General features: G+C 58.1%; 1 protein-coding gene across 2 annotated transcripts in view; it reads left to right on the top strand.

The window, feature by feature from the left end:
- Positions 1–19130, top strand: part of UNC5B (unc-5 netrin receptor B) — an 86016-nt gene that overhangs the window by 47741 nt on the left and 19145 nt on the right. For both annotated transcript variants that reach the window (XM_045842084.1, XM_045842083.1), the window contains exon 2: positions 16883–17107. In XM_045842084.1, coding sequence (XP_045698040.1) covers positions 16883–17107 — 225 coding nt within the window. The remainder of the gene's footprint in view (positions 1–16882; positions 17108–19130) is intronic.

Raw genomic sequence — 19130 nt, 5'->3', positions numbered from 1 at the left:
CAGCTGGGTCAGTACTGTGGGGAGCAGGGCTGAGTCTTCTCCACACAGGAAGCCCAGGGTTGACAGGGCTGGGCTGAGGGTGCAGCAGAGCGGTAGGTTAGCCTCCAAGGAGACTGGTCATGACGGCCACCATTGATCAGCCAGTGATGTCTGCCACAGCCTTGGGGGGACCGGGCTGCTGTGTATTTGCCCCCGAACCAGGTTTTCTCAATAGCCCTTACACCTTCTGACACCCTGAGATTCTGAGGACACCGGGGCCTCCCACGTCCTGGCTCCACTTCCAGATCCTGACCTGCCAGTGGAAGTCGGAATCTCAGTTTCTCCATCTCTAAAAGGGAAAGCTGGCCTCCTGGGCCTTGACTTGCAAAACACATCTTTCTCTGGACTCACCGAGCCCTTCCTTTTGCCCCGCCTTGTGCCCAGTGCTGTGAGGGGCTGGAAAGGGAGTGTTCCTGCACTCCAGAACCTGCTCCCTGTGTGGCCCTGGCTTAGGCCCTGGTCTGCCTCTTACTGACTGTGATGTGGGGCAAATTAGTTACACACCGAACCTTGGTTCGTCAGACGGGGGTGATGGCGGTCGTGCCCATGAAATACAGCTGCACAGAGCCCGTGACAATGGGCCTGGACAGAGTGCTCTGCTTAGGTGGGGCTCTGACGGAAGGATTGGAAGAGCAGCCTCAGTTGGTTTCTTTGCCCATCCTGACCTTGGCTTTGGATGGGAACTTGGACGAGGGTGGGGCAGAGAGGGTGGTGCGAGGACAGTTTTTAAAGCAACAAAGGCTCATACTGTGAGCTCTCCACTCTCCCAAGACCGCAGCCCCAGTCTGAGCTGTCTTCTCTGTAAACTCCCCACGCCCTCCCTCTAACCAGCCCCATAAAAAGGGAACGGGGCAGGAGGGAGTCCGGCTGAAGACTTTGTAATTTGGCTTGGAGGTGGCTCCTGTTCATTTTAACCAGGCTGTAATTACAGCTGGCACCCGACACCCCTCATTACCGGAGCCTGGAAGGAGGACTCTAATTATAGCGTGCTAGGCCCGCTGTAGCAGCGGGGGCCAGGCAGAGCGTGGAGCTGTGTGGCCAGCAAGTAGCCCTGTGGAGTGGGCCTGCCCTGGGCTCTGAGGACCTGTCCCAGGGCCCTTCATTTCTCTTGCTTCCAGAGCCATCCGTGAACAGGGTGGGGCGCAGATCCACCCAGAAGAGCCCAAGAGGCTCATCCATCATGCAAGAACCATCTATTAAGCATCTTATGTGTGCCAAGCTGTCACTGGGGTGAGCAGTGGGCACACACATGCCATCAGCCAGCGATGGGTGTTCAGGCAGAAAGCTCCATGAAGGCCATCGTGCTACTGAAAACATCTGAATACATGCTCACTGCGTGGCAGATAGCCGCTGTCCCAGGCTTTGAGTGGCCCCAGTTGCCGGGTTAATCCCCTGGGATCCCCTCCCTCAGACTCACTTGGCACAGCGGGAGCTCTCGGACTCACCCCAGAACCCAGGCGGATAGATGGCCACGTGTTGTTACTGTCACCATGCGCATGCCCCCCTGGGAGCCCAGGATCGGTGGGGACCCAGGCATTAAACAAGGAAATATGCAAATGAACAGATAACCAAAGAAGGTGACAAGGGCCATAAGAAGAAAAATACTGGAGGATGAGCCAGGGACTCTGTGTAGTTGGGAGGGGCACAGTGAGGACCTGGCTCTCTGAGGAGGGAGGTGACCTTTAAGGGGAGACCTGAAGACAGGGATTCAGCCAGGTGAGGGGAGTGACGCAGGAGGTAGGGCAGCACTCCAGGGGGCTCCCCTGGAGGCCGAGAGAAGAATGGGAGGCTTGCAGTCTGGGGTCTGGCCCTCCGAGGTGCCCCCATGCTGGGTGGAAACAGAGCAGTAGGATTTCTCCTGCACGTGGTGCAAAGAGCACTGGACCGTGAGTCTGCAGACCCGCAGTCCAGGCCCAGCTCTGTCAGAGTGCTGTATGACCTTAGGCCAGGCACACCCTCTCTGGGCCTTGGTGTCCCCATCTGTCTACGGGGAGGCCCCTTCAGGCCACAAGCCCTGCCTCTCTGCCTCACCTAGAGGATTTGAGGAGGCTGTGACCGGCAAGCCCTATTAAGTGCTGCATTTTGGGATCCCTGATTCTGTGAAGGGAGGGGCCCGGCAGCCAGGATGGGGGTGGAGCTGCTAGCTCCAGGCTGTCCCATCCCCTTCGCTGAGTTATTAGGAGCCACCCGGAAGCAGACACAAAGGGCATTGTCCCGAGCTGGAGTCAGCTCCCAGCCCCCCAGTTGAGAACAATTGGGGAGGAAAACCAAGGCCATTTGTCCAGCTCAGAGTGCGGCAGTGACAGCGGCTGGGAAAATGCCGAGTATTTCTCAGCTAAAATTAGCCACCTACTAAACCTTTACATCAAGGGCAACCCGAAGGCTCTATTGTTTTGAACTTGGGATCTCAGGGGATGTGGGGACAGGGGGTCACAGGGGAAGCAAGTGACCTTTCCCTCTTTCAGGGGCTGGACCAAGCCAGCCCTCAAGCCTTAAGGGTACCCAGTTAAGGAGGAGCGGACCAGGGGACAGAGGGACAGACAGGGAGGGAAGGGGCCTGGCTGCCCAAGGTCAGCGCGTGTGGGCGGCCCACACAGCCTCTGGTTCTCTGTCGGAGTCATTCTCCACTCACCAGTGACACTCATTGCACCCTGGGCTAAGCTGGGTCTAGAAAGAAGCGCAGGAAACATAAGGGAGGGAATAACCCTTCGTCCTTTCCAGAGGAAGCGGCCAGAGTAGACGTCTGTCTCTGCTTATGGTGGACAGTTGCACCCCTGGAGTTCCAAACCTGGCTTACCATCCTTTCCCGCCACCTAGTTCCTTTGGGCGAGGTGCTTACCCCCTGAGGGACTTCAGTAGCCAGTGGAGGGGAGTATTGACACCAACCTTCCAAGTTGTTAGAAAGATAATACGGATGATGTAGGTATTAACGGTGGCAGCAATAACAAGGCAGCTTATACTCAATAAGCCCTGTTGAGGTGCCAAGCGGTCCTCCAAGCAATGTGTGTGTGTAATGTGTTCCATCCTTCCTAGAAATACTATCGCCCCCATTTTGCAGATAAGGAAACCGAGACCCAGAGAGGCTGAGTAATTTGCGAGAACTCAGGTGCCTGTGATGCTGTTGGTGTTGGCATTAGGAGTTACCGCTCACCAGGCCTGATTCAGGCTCAGGTAGCCGGCACTGTGCCCCCAGGTAATCCCTTTAGTTCCTTTCCCTTTGAAGGGTCTCCAACCCCTCGAGTCATAGATGCACTCAAGGAAAGGGAGTTGGCCTGGGTTTAGCACTGTCACCTGGCATAAAGCAGTGGGCCAACCACAGCACCTGGGAACTTGTTAGAAATGCACACTCCTGGGCCCCCCACAGGTCTGCAAAGCGGGAGACCACAGCACACCGGGCCTTGCCTGCCTCCAGGCCATCTGGGTACAGACTACAGTTTGAGAGCCACTGGCGTAGAGGTTAGTGGGTATGGGCTTAGAATTAGGGAGGCCCGTATGACAAACCCTATTCTGTGACCTTGAACAAGTTCTGTGCCTCAGTTTCCTCACCTGCACACTGGGAGTTATAATGAGACTATGTGCCCCGAAGGTTGCTGAGAGACTCCAGGTGAATGGCGGACACCAGGGCTCTGTGCAGTGCCTGGGCCCAGGTCAGCCGGTGGCGTGACTGGTTTCCCACATGACCTGCTGGGACACAAGCTGCTGTACTAAAGGGAAAGGTGGATCTTTGTGGCCCAGGGAGCCCGTGCCCCCCAGTCTGAATGTGGCTCCCTTCCCAGAGGCGCCCAGCAGAACCTAGGGCCCCACTTTGCCCTGCCCCCCCACCCCACCCCAGGGCTGAGCGGTCTGGAAGGCTTAGATGGGCGCCTCCCCACCTGGCTGGTTCCTGTCCGTTAGAGCCTTCAGTGCCAACCAAAGAAGTGCATAAACTAGGTGAGGGGCTTTCCTCCTCCCCTTTCTCAGGGAAGGAGCAATATTGTCTCCCTGGAAACCAGCTTCGAGAATTACAGTCTGGAGACAGAGTGATCCCCAGACCCTGGGCTCCTGCGGTCAGGGCCCTCGGCTGCATGCAGGCGGCCTTGCAGTTTCCAGGAGCGTGTCTTGGCTCTTGTCCCTCACCTGCGTGTTTTTGATGGCTCCTTGGAGGCCTCTGGGGAGGCATGTACTCCTCTTCCGAGCCTTCCTCCCCCAGGGGAGGTTCCTGGGGCCAGGCCAGACAGCACACGGCTGACAGTCCCCACCTCCCCTTCCCAGGCTCCTGGTGAGAAGCACCCCCTCCGGCACTCCCTGGCTCCCCCAAATCATCCACATGCTTCCATGTCCTGTTGCATCTTCACACCTATGGTCCCAACTGCCTGTGAGGCAGGCACGGTGATGCCATGCCCGTCTCCGTGCCTGTCTCACAGACAGCCCAAGGCCCCCAGAGGTGAGGCAGCTGGCCCAAAGTCACCAGTGAGCCGTGGCCAGCCCAGTACTATTCTGGTATTTTTCTCCCGTGGAGCCACACTTCCTTCCATCTTTCTTTTCCCCTCTCAGGCGTCCTTGTTTGCCTCAAAAATCCATGGAGTGACAAGTCGAGTGCCTGTCATGTACCGGGCTCAGGGACATGGGACAGCGTCCCTGAAGTGACCCAGCGGCATACTGGGCTTGATCCAGGTTCTGCTACTGCAGGGCACTTGCTGGTCTTCAGGCCACTTTTCAGGGTCTGTCCTCCCCTCTGCTGGACCGAGCTGCCCCTCCCTGGGGCAGAGCCCCCACCCCATGGGCCACGCGGCTGTACGCCTATCCTCCTGCCCTCAAACCCTTCCTCTGACTCGAGCTCGGAGGCTGAGGTGAACAGGCCAAGCCCTGAGCCAAGGAGGCCCATTGGTTACATCAGCAGGTGCAAACAAGCCGGCAGGGGGAGGGCCACATTCCCCCGGGGCGGAGGGCGGAGCTCCATCTGCCCCACTCGAGTCTGTTTCATTCCCTCCTCCCAGCTTGCATCAGCCTTTTGCAGCTTCGAGTCATCACGGAGTGGACTGGGGCAGCAGCTGGGTGGTGGGGGCAGGGTGGGAGTGGGTAACCCAGAGGAAAACCCTGGAGCTGGTGGTCCGGATGTCAGGCCGTGCCCTGGCAGCCCCAGGAAAGCATGCCCACCGTCTCTTACTGTGAAAAGCAATAATCAGAAGTAAGCAAGTGCATAGGGCTTGCCTAGCTGGCGAAATAGTTTAATGCTTCTGACCTAAATGTTCCCAACAACCGTGGGCTGAAGCAAGTAAAAGTGACCCCATTTCCCTGAGGGGAATACTGAGGCCCAGAGGGAGATGGCTTACCCAAGTTCACCTCATGAGCCAAGGACAGCGACAGTGTGTTTCAGCCCAAGAAACAGGAAGGATTACAGGAGCCTGTTGGATGAGCCGTCCCTGCATTGGTCGAGGTGCAAGCAGTCCACACCTGCTTCCAGAGGAAGTAGGCTGGCTCCTGGGCGAGAAGGAGGGCACTGTAGACAAACAGCAGATTTATTCTTGCCCTGGAGGTGGTCAGCAGGCAAAGGAATCATCACAGGACTGCAGAGCCAGGCTGGAGGCACACTGAGCACAAGTCAGAGTCAAGGTTTCTGGATCCTTAACCTCGAACCTTGGCCGTGGGCTTCCCGTTGGTGGAACTGACACGCAGTCATTACTCTCCGGGCCCTACCATAGGCATGACTGAGGGGAAGCACTCAGGAAATGCCCGGTTAAAGAATGGGGGCAAGTCCCTGCCCGCCACCCTGCCTCCCTCGAGGTGCCCCAGAGAGAGGAGCCAGCTGTGCCGTCCCCAGGGCCAGTGCCGCCTGCACCACCACCAACTCAACAGCTCACCCAAGCTCAGGGCCAGGGTCTTCTCCACCGTGGGGACCAGAGAGAGGCGAAGGCAGAGCGTCAGGCTGAGTGCCAGGTGCCCCGTTCCAGGCCTAGCTTTCTGCCGACCTAGTGGTGACCTGAGGCTAGTTGCTGCTCACCTCTGGCCCCCAGGGAGTTCCCGAGAGCCCGAGTCCACAAGGTCTGCCCTCCCGGCCTTGTGCAAGGACCAGAGTAGGAGTGGGCGTGAAGGCCAGTGATGGGTGGCCAACTTCCTCCCTTGTCCCCAAGGCCTAAACAGGAACCTGAGTGGACTCCAGGCTCAGAACAGACCAAAAGATGCCCATATGCAGCTTTACTCGCCACCCACTGCTTGGTGCTCTTGGGTTTCTCTTTCTCTGCCTCTCTCCCCATGACTCCCATCTCGGCCTCTCTTTGTCTCTCCCCACTTGTCCCATGCCCCACTTCACAGACTGGCCAAGACCTGTCTGGGTACCCCTTTTCTCCCTGCTGTGATTCTCTCTATGCCAACACGATGCCAAGATATGAGGGGCACTGCAGCCCCTGACCGGCTGTTTGACTATGGACAAGTTAGTGCCCGTTCTTGCCTCGGGATCCCCTGTGGACATGGAGGGTTGGATTCAGGTCTAAGGGCTCCACTTCCCAGAGTCCGAGTGGCCTCCCAGGTGGCCCTAGCCAGCACCGGGGCAGGGGCTGGCCAGGCATGGTGACAATGCTGACGATAGTGGGCAAGGACCATAGTTTCTCCACTTTGCAATGTGTTGGCAGTTGTCTTCACTTCGCAAGGAGGGGCTGCTTTGCCTTGGCATGTGAGTCTGAGGAGGCAGACGAGGCACTCTGTACAGGAATGACCTGGGACTTCCCAGGGTGGCGTGGGGCCAGCGAGCCGGGGAGGGCAGCAGGTCGGAACCACTGCCTGGTCAGACAGCTCTGGGGCCAGAGGCTGTACCCGTATGCATTTTGACTTTTTGGGGAGGCAGACAGGACACCAGGTGTCTTCCTGCCCTGCATTCCACAGTACCTCCCACAACCCAAACTGTTGTCCGATAGTCGGCTCAGCTGGCCTGTGCCCGTCTGACATGTATGCTGTGCTCAGAGAGAGGCGCCTGGTGCATTTTGCTTGTGGTGTAAAAGGCCTCAGCTTGCCCTGGCTGGCATAGCTCAGTGGATTGAGCACGGGCTGCGAACCAAAGCATCACTGGTTTAATTCCCAGTCAGGCCACATGCCTGGGTTGCAGGCCACATCCCCAGTATGGTTGTGCTAGAGTTTCACTCCCTCTCTTTCTCCCTCCCTTCCCCATCTCTCTAAAATAAATAAATGAAATCTTTAAAAGGCCTCAGCTAACAACAGCCTTGAGAGGAAAGCAGAGAACACACACTGCATGTAGTGAGGCTCCTTTAAGTAACGAAATATGTGTGCCCCTAAAAAAGGCAGAGAGGACCAATGTCCAATGTGATCCTGGTAAACTGGGGATGGAGATGGGTGGTTTTTACTTTCATTTTTATTTTTCTCTAAATTAGAATGATAAAAGGCAAAAAAGAGGCTGTTTTTATTAGAAGGAAAAGGTGGTTTTTTAAAAACAAAGTCTCCCTACCTTCCCCAGGGTTCTAGAGCCATTTCTCTTACTAGCTCTGCTGCCCAGGTACTGTGTGACCTGAGGCCAGGCCACACCCTCTCTGGTCTCCATCCTAGCGGACAGCAATTAGATAATCTCTGATGTTCCATCAGTTGGTAGCATCCTACAGGATGGAGTTTCCAGAGGGACAGGTTCCTGTGGCCCAGGTCAGTCTAGGCTGTGCCCACTGCCCCTGGCTGCTCCCCTGTACAAACACCTGCCACCTCAGGTATTTCCAGAGAGGTGGGTGGTGCAGCTGGAGAAAGTCCTGTGTCCCCAGTAGGCCCAGATGAACAAGCACCCGGGCCCTCAAGGAGCTTGCCTTCCAGAGAGCGGACCTGTTCAGACACAGGCTGCAAACAATCAAATACAGGAAGAAGGTAATTTCAAAGAGATGAGCAATGTCTAAAAACACACACACACACACACAAGCAAAACCAAAAGCAACAAAAGACAAAACACTCACAAAAAGAAAAAACAAGACGGTGTAGAGAGAGCACCTGGGAAGGTAGAGGATGACGAATTTGCATTCAGTGGTCGGGGAAGGCCTCACTGAGGAGGTGGCAGGTGGCACTTGAGCTGAGATATCAGGGACAGAATGTCAGCCACAGAATACAGGTGCATGGTTGAGGGTGCATTGTGAAAGGAGAGAACAGCCCTGAGGTTAAGGATAAGAAGGCAGGTTCATATTCAAGGGGCAGGAGACACTCCTGGGTGGCATGGCACACAGTGAGTGATGAGGGAGGACCCGGAGTCTGAGGGTTCGGTGGGGTTAGGGCTTCATCCCGGATGCGAATGGAAGCTGCTGGAGGATGCGAGTAGGGGCATGACTTATTTACATTTGGCAAGGTCGCCTGGCCTACTATGAGGAGACAGGAGGTCAGGAGCATGGGGGCGGGGGGAGCACAGTGAGGAGGGCTCTGGGTGGAAGGGCCTGGACTTGGAGACTGCAGGAGGCGGCGTGTGTGGTCCCGTAGCTCGAAGGTCTGCCTGGCAGCATCGCGGGCTGGATGCGGGGGCGGGCAAGGGGGGCCTCCCGAGGCAGGACCTAGCAACTGGGTGTTTGGTGGCGTCTAGAATTGCAACTCAAACTTGCCCCACCCCGACTCTGGATGGGGGAAAGACAACCAAACGAAGTGATGGGTCCCCCATAGGCCTGAGTCACTGCCATTGTCTCCCAGCATTGATACAGGCAACCCTAAGAGAAGAGTCACTGTCCCAGCCTGGCTAGAGCTCTGGGTGTCCAGGGGAGATGGCCGTGGATCGTGACCTTGGCTGGGGTATGGGTGGGGTATGGGTGGGGTATGGGTGTGAGTGTGTGTGTTGGAGGGTGATTTCTTGGGGGCTGCATCAGGCTAGCAGTGGGCCCCTACCGGACCAGGATGGATCTATTTTCTGGGGTGTCTCAAACCAGTCCAGGACTTGTCAGGGCCACAGAGGACGGGAAGCCAAGTGCTAGACTTAGGAACCTGAGACCCTCTTCCCCTCCAGCAAACTAGTGAACTCTGAGAAACTCCATTTGCTCAGCTGCAAAATGGGCAGGAAAAAAGCTGCCCCCTGATGGTCCCCCAGGGGCATTGCTGGCTAAAGGATTGTGGTTTAATTGGAAGAGTTTAGGGTTTCTTGATCGCTATGAGCCTGAGCATGTCTTTTCACTTCATTGAGCCTTGGTTTTCTTATCTGTGAAATGGAACAACTACTTTGCAGGACTGCTGTGTCGATGATGATGCCACACATCATCGTGTGCTGGATAAATGTTGCTATCTGGAGCATGAAAGATGACCGAGGGCTTCGAGCTCCTTGTCTGGGAGTGGAAGGAGAAGCGCAATGAGTCCTCCCTTCTCACCGCCCATGTCTGCAGACACAGTGACACCCTGGGACCTGGGACTTGGAAGGGAACCAAAAATTAGCCCCAGAGGGACCGAGGCCCAGGCAGAGGGAGCCCAGTGACCAGAGAGAGGGACTGGAGGGAGGGTCTAGGCCATGGGTGCGGAGAGCTGAGGGTAGACCTGTGATGCAGTAACTGAAGTGTCCCTCCTACTGCTAAGTAGCTCGGCCCCTCTCGAATGGGGCCCCGTCCCCAGCCTCCCATCAGCGCCTTCGCTTGCCCCTAAGTCTTTCCAGAAGAGAATTTCTCAGGACCAGCTGGACGTCCCCTTTAGGGTGCCAGCGCCTGCCCTAGCTGGCCATCCGAGGCCACTTCCTGCACAGGAAGTGATGTCACGGCACGGGAAGGTCTGCAGAGGGTATGGGAAAGCGGCTGTGCAAGGGGCCTCCTTTGTCAGGAGTAACTCAGCCTCCCCCAAGCCCGCCAGCCCCCATTTGTCATCGGTAATGGCCATTGTAACCACCGCTGAGGGGGGCCCCAGCCTGAACCCCACAGCCGCCAGGAGCCAGGGCCAGATGGAAGAAGGGCTTTGTGTCCAGGGAGGGGTCCTTCCATGCAGGGTTTGTGTGTTTTTAAAACATAATAATAAATGGGCCCCTCTCCCCCCACTCCCCCCACCCCCCATGGAGCACATCAGCCTCAAAGTGAATGGAAGAGATTTTCCATGCAGTGGGAGGTCAAGTCTGGCGAGAATTAGCCGGTGTCCAGGGGCTAGAGAAAGACTGTGATTGCTGATGATAAATGTGCCCAGCGTGGGGCGTCTTTCCCTCCCTCGCCTCCCGCCTGCCCCCCACCCCCAGCCCTGTCCCTCAGTGTGGGCACCGCCTCATGCCAGCCAGCCCCAGAGACACCAGGCCCGCTCGGCTGCAGACGCCTGCCCCCTGGTGTCGAGCCTGGAGACCCAGGCCTGGTCTTGTCACCCACCTGGGACAAAAACCAGTGGGCAGGGGTGTCAAGGTCCCCCTACCAAACCACTGCAGCCTCATGCTGAGGTCTCGGCCCTGGGAAACAGGGCTCACCAGAGCGGACCTGGCTGAGAGGCATGGCAGTGCGTTTTCGTCCCAGGCGTGGGAAGGACAGAGCTCAAGCCGTTCCCCACAGCCCTGTTGTGGCTGTGCTATCTCCCCTCCTCACCCCGAGTCAGGAACTGGGCACTGGTCCAGCTTGGCAGTCACTGTGCTGTGTGATGCTGCATCAGTCTCTTCCCCTCTCTGAGCTGGGGGAATGGAGGGTGCCAGGCCCATCTGAGCATCTGCTTTCTGTGCTCCCAGCCTGCTGGGCCTCAGGAGGCTGCAGGCCGAGGAACCTGCCCACGTAGGGTCCCAGGGTCTCCCACACACAGCACAGCCAGAGACTTCTTGCCTGGTGCCTCCCCTCCTCTCGGCACCACCCGGCCCGCAGAGCACACTCACGTCTGTTTTCTCAGCTGACCTTCGCAGCAGCACCTCAAAACTGGCAGGGCCGCACCTGTTGTCCCTGGTTTTATGGGCGGGGAAACGAAGGCCCTGAGAAGTAAAACAACTTTCCAAGGTCTCTGTCAGGGGCAGGTTGAGGATCTGAATGAGGCCTGCTGGCTCTCTGGCTTCCCCTGGCAGCCCGGACAGTCTCCCATGAAGCAACGTCTGGACACTATCCTTTTAGCCTCTTCCTCCTCTCCAGTAACTCTGGGAAATACGCTCTCCTTCCCTTTGTCCTTAAGCCACACTCTCCTCCAAGGCCCCTGGCTCCTGCTTACTCTATTGGCTTAGATGCCGGCACCTCATAAACAAGCCTGGGGGCTCAGCTTCCTCTGCCTCGGGGCCTCCCACCTGCCAGGTGGCAGCCTGGGCCTCCACGCTGGGCGGTACCACGGCCCAGCCCTGGGGAAGAAGCCCGTGGCCCGGCACAGGCCCGCTGTCGGGTGGAGACTGGGCTCAGCCTCCCCGCTCTGTCCTGCCAGCTCCACTACCTTCCCAGGGGACAGGTGCCCTGTCCTGGCTCCCTGTGGGGAGCACCGGGTGGGGGTGTGGTGTACTCCCTGCCCTTCATGAGCAGCTGCCAGAAGCAGGGAGGTGCCTGCCAGGCCCACCCTTTCCACCTGCCCTCCCCAGCTTTTCAGTGAGCAAACCTGAACGTGTCCATGAGGAGGCCAGGTTGGTGGTGAGGGGATGCAAAACCGTGTCTTGTGAATATTCAAAAGAAAGATGAGAAGGCCAAGGGGGGCAGGCCACAGCCTCCAGAGGCTGGGAGGCTGTCATGGGGAGGAGGGAGTGCACTGTCCTGTGTCACCTCAGGTTAAAATTGTAGCCATGGCTGCAACTTCAGACAGCACAGTCCAGCTGGGAGTAAGGAAGACTTCACTGCTAGGTGTGTCCCGAGACGAGTGGAGCTGAGAGAGGCAGTGGGGAGCTCCGTGCTGGGGGTGTGCGAGTCAAGGTTGGAGGAGCTGATGGGCAGTGTTGTACTGGTTGGCCCTTGAAGCACGACCTCTGTGCCTGTGAATCTGCTGCCAAGGGACTAGCTGACAAGAGACCTCGTATAAGCAGGTGTGGGTGAATTAGAGGCGAGGGTTTGCCCGGTGCCCAGGAGAGGTCCCACCCAGAGGCGCTGGTGGTCGTTTTGAACTGAAGCCGAGGGCGTGTGAGCTGGCGCATGGAGAGAGCCCAGCAGCTCGGAGTTCCTCTTCCTGCCGCCCCGTCGCCCCCCACGCCGCGTCTGAGGACCACAGGCCATGCTGGGTTTTGAGCCAGGAATAAAAATGGCAAGAAAGGTGACCCCTCTTGAAACAAATGAACTTCCTGAAGACAGAATTCACACATTGGGGTGTTGTCATACATCAACACAGATTCCCCACAAGGAATCTCCAAATCTCAAAGTGTTAGAAGCAGAGCAGGGCTTGAGAGATGGACTCAACCAGCTCCCTGATGCCACAGATGGGCTCCCCGGGGCCTGAGAGGAAGGCCCCACCGCCACGCCAGTCCGCAGCCGGGCGCAAACCCGGGGCTCCTGGCTTCGGTGGCGGTTCCTTCCCCGCCCGTGAACGTGTGCGGCTCCGGCTCCCGCACCTTCATCTGGGGCTCGCCGGGCCCTTCGTGTTTGCAGCTTTAAAGGCAGGCTGCAGTGTTGGACCACAGATCTCCGTGAGTTCTGGTTAGTAGAAAAACACACCTTTATGTGGGACATTTTCCACAGCGGGAAACTCCGACGTGGCCTGGCAAAGGCAGGGCCCCTCCCAGCGATGCTCTGCTCAGCGGTTTCCTTCCTCTGGAAAGAAGGGGCAGTGGGGAGCGCTGCAGTGAGGCCATGGAGCTGGGTGCCCGGGAGCCTGGCCTCCTCCCACTGACTGGCGACCCCAGGCCAGCCCCTTGGCGGGCTGCATCTTCTGTGAAACAGACAGGTAATAATCCCCACTGTGCGGGCCATGGGGAGTGAATCAGCCGCAGCGTCTGAAGCACCGGCACACGGTGGCCGTGAGTGCCCGTGCCTGCTCCAGGAGTGAGGTGCAGGTGCCGGACGCCCCACGTTCGCTCCATCCCTGGCCCTGCTCCGTCCTTGCGTTGTGGTTCTGCCCAGTTACTTACACCCTCTGGGGCTCAGTTTTCTCGTCTGTACTGTGAGGGTAAAATAATAGCTAGTGGATAGGGCTGTGGTACCAGCGGTCCGCAGAGGCACCCCAGGGTGCCGCAGCAGACTCACAGGGGCGCCGAGAGGCATTTTTAATCTCCCAGGAAACACAGCAGCACTGGACAGCTGCCAGCCACTGCGACAACTTCTAGCTCAAGACAGCTCGTAACTTCAGCATTACGTCACGCTCCTTTCCTTTCGTGGTCTTCGTGTCTGCCAAGCTGGGGCCTGGGCCTTCGGAAGCACCCTGAGACAAACAGTGCAGGTAGTGGTGTCCACTCTGATTCCAAGATTTGGGGACTTACACAGAGCCCAACAGGTGTACACACCCCATTAGTCAGGGTGGCTGCTTGGGGATGGAATGCAAATGTGTTTTTTTTTCTCTAGATTTTTGTGCATTATTTTTTCAAATGGCTGCTAAGGTGTTAGAATACACACACAAACACTCTTTGGATTTAACTACTTAATAAACAGGACCACTAGGAATTTCTTATGGCCTTGCAGTAAAAATACCAAGAAAAATTACTGGATAAAAACTACCAAGATGCTAAAGACCAAAAAGGTTTGGGAGCCTCTGCCTAGGGTGGTTATGGGGTCAGTGAGTTTATGTGAAACGCTTTCTGAAAGCATCTGGCGGAGTTAGCACCCAGGAACCCGAGACTCCGTCTTTCTGCTCCCTCCAAGCTGGCTCCCACGGGGCGGGCGCAGGTAGCCCTCATCCAGGATACCTGTGGAGCCGCCCCCAGCTGCTCGGGCAGGAGCCAGGCCAAGGAGGAGAGGACGTGTCCGGCGGTTAGGGCAGGGGCCCAACTCCGCTGCTGCCCAAGCCCTGGCAGCGGCTTCCAGCCCCCTTTTATTTATCCACACTCACCGAGCAACTACTGTGTGCTGGCCAGCCTGTCGTCTGCCAGCGGTTCCTCTGGGGAGGAATCTCAGGTCGGCCCCTCGTTCTTCCCCTTGTCTGCTGGCAGCGTTGGCCTCTAGGATGCCTAGGAAGGGGGTGGGGATGCTGGCAAGTGGGCAACAGCTACGTCGAGAGCCACCGGCGCTGCGGTGATGGAGAGGCGCTGATGAGGACGCTCAGGCACATCCTGCCAAGGCCAGAGATGCGTCTGTGCCAGGGCCCGGAGGAGGGGTGCGGTGGGGGCGGGGCCTGCCGCACTAATGGATGTCTAATGTTTACTTTCCTCGGTCGAGTCTGTGCCTGCTTTATAAACACGCCGCATTAGGGATATAAAACAAAGTCATAAATACAGCCCGCAGTGCCTCGGAGAGCCAGGGAGCCACCGCCGGGTGGGCTGGGGCCCACGTGGTTAGCAGGTAGGGTGAGCACACAGCTGTATCCAGGGGCTGCCACTCACCTTCCGGCGTGGTCACCAGCCCTCAGAGGGAGGCCCAGTCCCGCCACTTCACAGAGGAGAGGCCAGCGAGGCCTGCTCCAGACCCCAGGGTGTCTGCGTCTGAAGCCTGAGACTCGGCCAGAGACTGAGGTGGGGAGCTGGTGGGGGCGGGGGCCGTGGGGCCTGTCAGGCTCTCGGCTGCCCATGCCCCCTCAGCTCCAGTGTTCTCTCCCTGAGGCTGCCCGGCCTAGGGGAGAGGCCACCATGACCAGCTCTCGGGCCGCTGGGAGACCAGTGTCCAGCTCCCTGGGCACAGTGTCATCTCAGTACCAACTGCCCAAGCTCCCGGGCCCCCGGGCTACCAGTTTCCCCACAGAGAGGGAGTCCCCCTGCCTAGCAAAGTCCCCCTCCCCTAGCGAGTATCAGGGAGCCTGGCCTGGCTTCAGGAAGCCCCGGTGCTCTCCCAGGTCCGCTGCCCTGTTGGCAGCTGGCCTCCCATCACTCACTGGCCTCATTGGGATGGACAGTTTCCTCAGCCTTGACACAGAAAGGATGGTTTTAGCCTCGCTGGACCTTCGGTGAGAGAGCCCGCATCGTTAGAGAGTCCTGGACAGTGTCGGGGTGCATTAGGATTCTCGGGGGACACCCACAGTATGTGGAGCTACTCCAGTGAAGTGTGGAGTCCTGGGCAACGTCCCAAACGCTGAAGTCTGTTTCTTGGGTTCAAACCTTGGTTCAGCCTCTTGCTAGCTATGTGCTCGTGGGCAAGTCGCTTACCCTCTCTGGCCTGAGTTTCCCCATCAGTAAACTGGGGGGCTAATGTGAAACACCTCACCAAGTCGTCACAAGAATTAGGTACATTTTTCAGTAAAGTATTGTAAGCAAAGCACCTAATGTGAGGTGAGCATTTGTTGACATTTTAATACAGTAACTGGTACCTACTATGTGCTCGGCCCCTCCTAGGCGCTCAAGCATGTTTATCTCATATGATTCTGCCCTCTTCTGAGACGAAGGAACTAGGTTGGAGTTAAGAGGCCGTCCCTGGGCCACAGGGAACACAGTGGATGGAGCTGGAGTCACACCCCTTCTTGCTGGCTTTTCCTTCTCCCCCCTAAGGGTTGATCTCTCTCTGTCTCTCTCTCTGTCTCTCTGTCTCTCACTCTCTCTCTCTCTCTGTCTCTCTCTCTCTCTCTCTCTCTCTCTCACACGCGCACACACACACACACACACACACACACACACATCCCAGAGCCTGGAGCCGGTGACAACCCATGCATTTTCAGAGCTCCTGAAGCACCCCCAGTGTTAGCAGGAGCTGCTGGCGCACAGAGAGACAACAGGGCCTGGGCGTGTCAGGCATGTGGGGTTCATCCTGCTCTGGAGGACAAGGGCGTGATCCCAGGGGCTTCACGGGCCTCCAGGCCCCCAGCCACACTGGAGGCGCTGGAGGGATGGGACAGGGACGGGCCTTAGCCGGCGGGTGAGGGCGGGGCAGATGCGGGCACCCCTGCAGCTTAATTTGTTGCTTCCTCTGGAGCAGTTAGCAGAGGAGGACAAGCTCCCTACCGCAAGTCCCCTACCGCTTGATCGTGCGGTGCTTGGCATTGGAAAGTCAATTTTCCTAAGTGGATTGTGAACCAATAGCCTGGCCCAGCCTGGTTCCCCCCTCCCAGCGCTGGGGGCGCTGCTGCGCTCCCTTCCTGTTTGTCTCACCTCCCGAGGTGCTGTTCTTTCCAGGGAGGTGGGCAGCCAGGGTTTCCTCTGGCCCTTTCAGGGAGGAGACTGACAGCCTCATTGTGTTCCCAGCCTCTGGATTTTCCTCATCCTTAGGGCAGAGGGTGTGCATCTGGCTGAGGTGAGAAAGGCTAGGGGGTGGATCAGAGCCTCAGACCAGAGGAGGGAGGCTCGGGGTGGAGGCTGCTGGGAAGGTTGTCTCCTGCTCCTTGCTGCCACCTGCCTGGGACCTCCTGGGGGAGGAAGTGGCCTGCCACCAGGCCAGGGGGCTCTGCACCCGGGAGCTCAGGCCTGGTTCTGCCGCCACCCCACCCCCACCCCATGCCCCTGCGGATCTTGGCCCTTCTCCCCACTTCTATCAGCCTGCTTGGCTGGGACTGCAAAGAGTGGCTGAGGCTTCGGGCAGCCTCCAACGAACTATGGCATCGCCACGGGCAACCGGGGAGGGAGGCCGGCCGGCTAGTGCTAGTGCAGGGGACGTCGGGGAGGGCTGGAGGGCTGGAGGGCCTTGGGGTCCTTGCCTTGAGGGGTCGCCTCCCCTCCCCAGGCCACCCAGATTTCTCCATCTGTAAAGAAGTATCATACACAACATCACAGAGCTGGGGCTGGCTCCACAGCAGAGCCATCCTGCAGGGCAGGGTGGGGAAACTGAGGCCCAGGAGAGCCAGACCTTGCCTGGGTCACAGAGCGCATCTCTAGCAGGTCTCTTCCAGTGGCCCCCTCTCTGTGCCATGGGCCCCTGAGGGATCAGCGGGTGACCTGGGCCGCCGTGGCTTGCGGCCTCACAGAACCCTAACCCTCCCTCCCTCCCTCCCTCCACAGGCACTGATTCAGGCAGCGAGGTGCTCCCTGACTCCTACCAGTCAGCACCGGCTGAGCCGCTCCCCCACTTCCTCCAGGAGCCACAAGATGCCTACATCGTGAAGAACAAGCCTGTGGAGCTGAGCTGCCGCGCCTTCCCTGCCACACAGATCTATTTCAAGTGCAACGGCGAGTGGGTCAGCCAGAATGACCACGTCATGCAGGAAGGCCGGGACGAGGCCACTGGTGAGTCACCCCACTCTCCCGATCACCCAGGACACCCAGACCCAGGGGTGCCAGGGACGCTGGGTCCTGGGCTTTGCTCCACCTAGACCCTGTGAGACTTGATGCAGCCCCTGGGCCTCAGTTTCCCCTCTGTGGCACCGCCTGGATCAGCATTTCCCCACGGGCTGGCACATGTCGCAACCTGACCTCGGGCTCTCAAGTGAAACAGCACCCAGTCCCTTGCCGGGCTGAGTGCTTGTCCCCTCTCCCAGTTTCTTTCCTACATGCCGGTCCCTGGGGACAAGTCCAGGCGGGGACCGGGTTCTCCACCAGCACCCCAGCACAGGCTGTGCGCACAGTTGAACAGAGAAGGGCCGGCCCTGCCCGGACGCCCCGGCCTCGCAGCGCCCAGCCGGGGCGCCAGGCCATTGCTGTTCTACAGGTCTTCTCTGTTTGGGGGAGCGGCACTGTTCCCACTCACCATGATGATGCAATGTTCCCTTCATAGAAATGGATTGTTTTAGTTCTAAAAAGGTTAATAATACTAAGTAAATAATCGTGGAGGTGGCCCTAGGACGGAACCCAAATCCTGAGGGACAGAGGAGAGTGTCCGAAGCGTTAGACCCCTCCTTCTGAGGGGTGGGAAGCAGGAGGCAGAGCCCCGGCTCCTCATACCTCCCCAAGCCTGGCCTGCTCCAGCGGCATCCCCCCCGCCCCCCGCCCAGGCCAAGTGCGGGGGAGGCCTGTCTGTCCCCAGGCCCAGCTGCACTATAGGAATCCTTATGGGTTACAAAGGCTTTCCCAGGGCTCAGGACAGGGTGGGCCCACCCGGGCGGGCCCACCCACTGCTGGCCGCCGGGTGTCTGGCAGCCCCACCACCCGCGGGCTCCAGGAGGCCCCCTGCCCCACTGCCTACCTTGGCTTCCATGTCTGCCCTCTCTCCCTTCACCCTTCCTTCCTCCTGCGTCTCCAGCTCCCTCATTTCTCCTTCTGTCCCCCACCTCCCCTTCCTGTCCTTGTCTCCCCGCCGTGTCTTCTCCTTGTGTTCCCCCCATCTCTCTCTCCCCCGACCCCCACTCGCCTCTCTCTTCCGTTCCCTTTCTCTCTCTCAGCCTCACGCCGTGTGTCTCCTGACATTCTCTCTTATTCTCCCTCCTTCTTCCTCCCTTCCCCAACTTCTGTTTTTCTATGAAAAGCTCACACATTTCAGAACCACCCAGGCTTAACACTATATCCCATGCTGTACTTAATACCACTGAACTAAAAATGGTTAAAATGCTAAGTTTTATATCATGTATATTTTACCAAACTTTTAAAGGAACTTTTAAAAATAGACTTGGAGTCGAATTCTCACCCAAAATCTAAAAATAAAAAAGGAATTTTTAAAAGAAAAAAATACATATCCCAGCTGCCCCCACTCTGTGGCTGTGTGACTCTGGGGAAGTCACTCAACCTCTCTGAGCTCATTCCTTTCTTCATAAACAGGGGTGTTGCTAGAAGGTCCTGCTGAGGATGCAGCACGGTGGTGTCTGCACAGCGCTGAGCACAGTGCCAGGACCTGTGAATGCCCATTCCCCCCATCCTCTCTCTGGGTTTTGCTTGTCCTTTTTCTTTAAAAACCTGACCTCACTTCTCTGTGTTCCTGAGCCCCTCTGGCCTGTATCAGAGGTCAGCTGTGGGGGTCCAGGCAGAGCAAGGGGACAGTATGCCCTGCCAGAGACCCTCATCGCCCCTGTGATCATCAGTAATAGTCACAGTGTGGCTCTTAAATCCCCACTACCAGCTGCACAAGCCCTGCCAGCCCCAGAAACTGGGGCACCGTTGTCCCCGTTTGCTACAAAGGATGGACGGTGGTCCTGTGGGCGACTTCCGTGGCGGCAGTGCGGCTGGTTCTGACCGAGCTCCCCAGCCCTGGCCTTCGCTGGCACTCTCCGAGGCACTGAACGTGCAGAGGATGGCAGCTGTGGGCCAGGACAGGCGGGTCCAGTGGCAGCTCGTGCCAGGCCGGGGCAGGCAGCCCAGGTCCGTGTCCTGGCCCAAGGGC

This window comes from Phyllostomus hastatus, unplaced genomic scaffold (genome assembly GCF_019186645.2).
Source record: "Phyllostomus hastatus isolate PE091 unplaced genomic scaffold, TTU_PhHast_1.1 phas_contig_38, whole genome shotgun sequence".
Classification (NCBI taxonomy): Eukaryota; Metazoa; Chordata; class Mammalia; order Chiroptera; family Phyllostomidae; genus Phyllostomus; species Phyllostomus hastatus.
The sequence above is the reverse complement of the archived record's forward strand: the minus strand, read 5'-3'. Positions and strand labels throughout refer to the sequence as shown.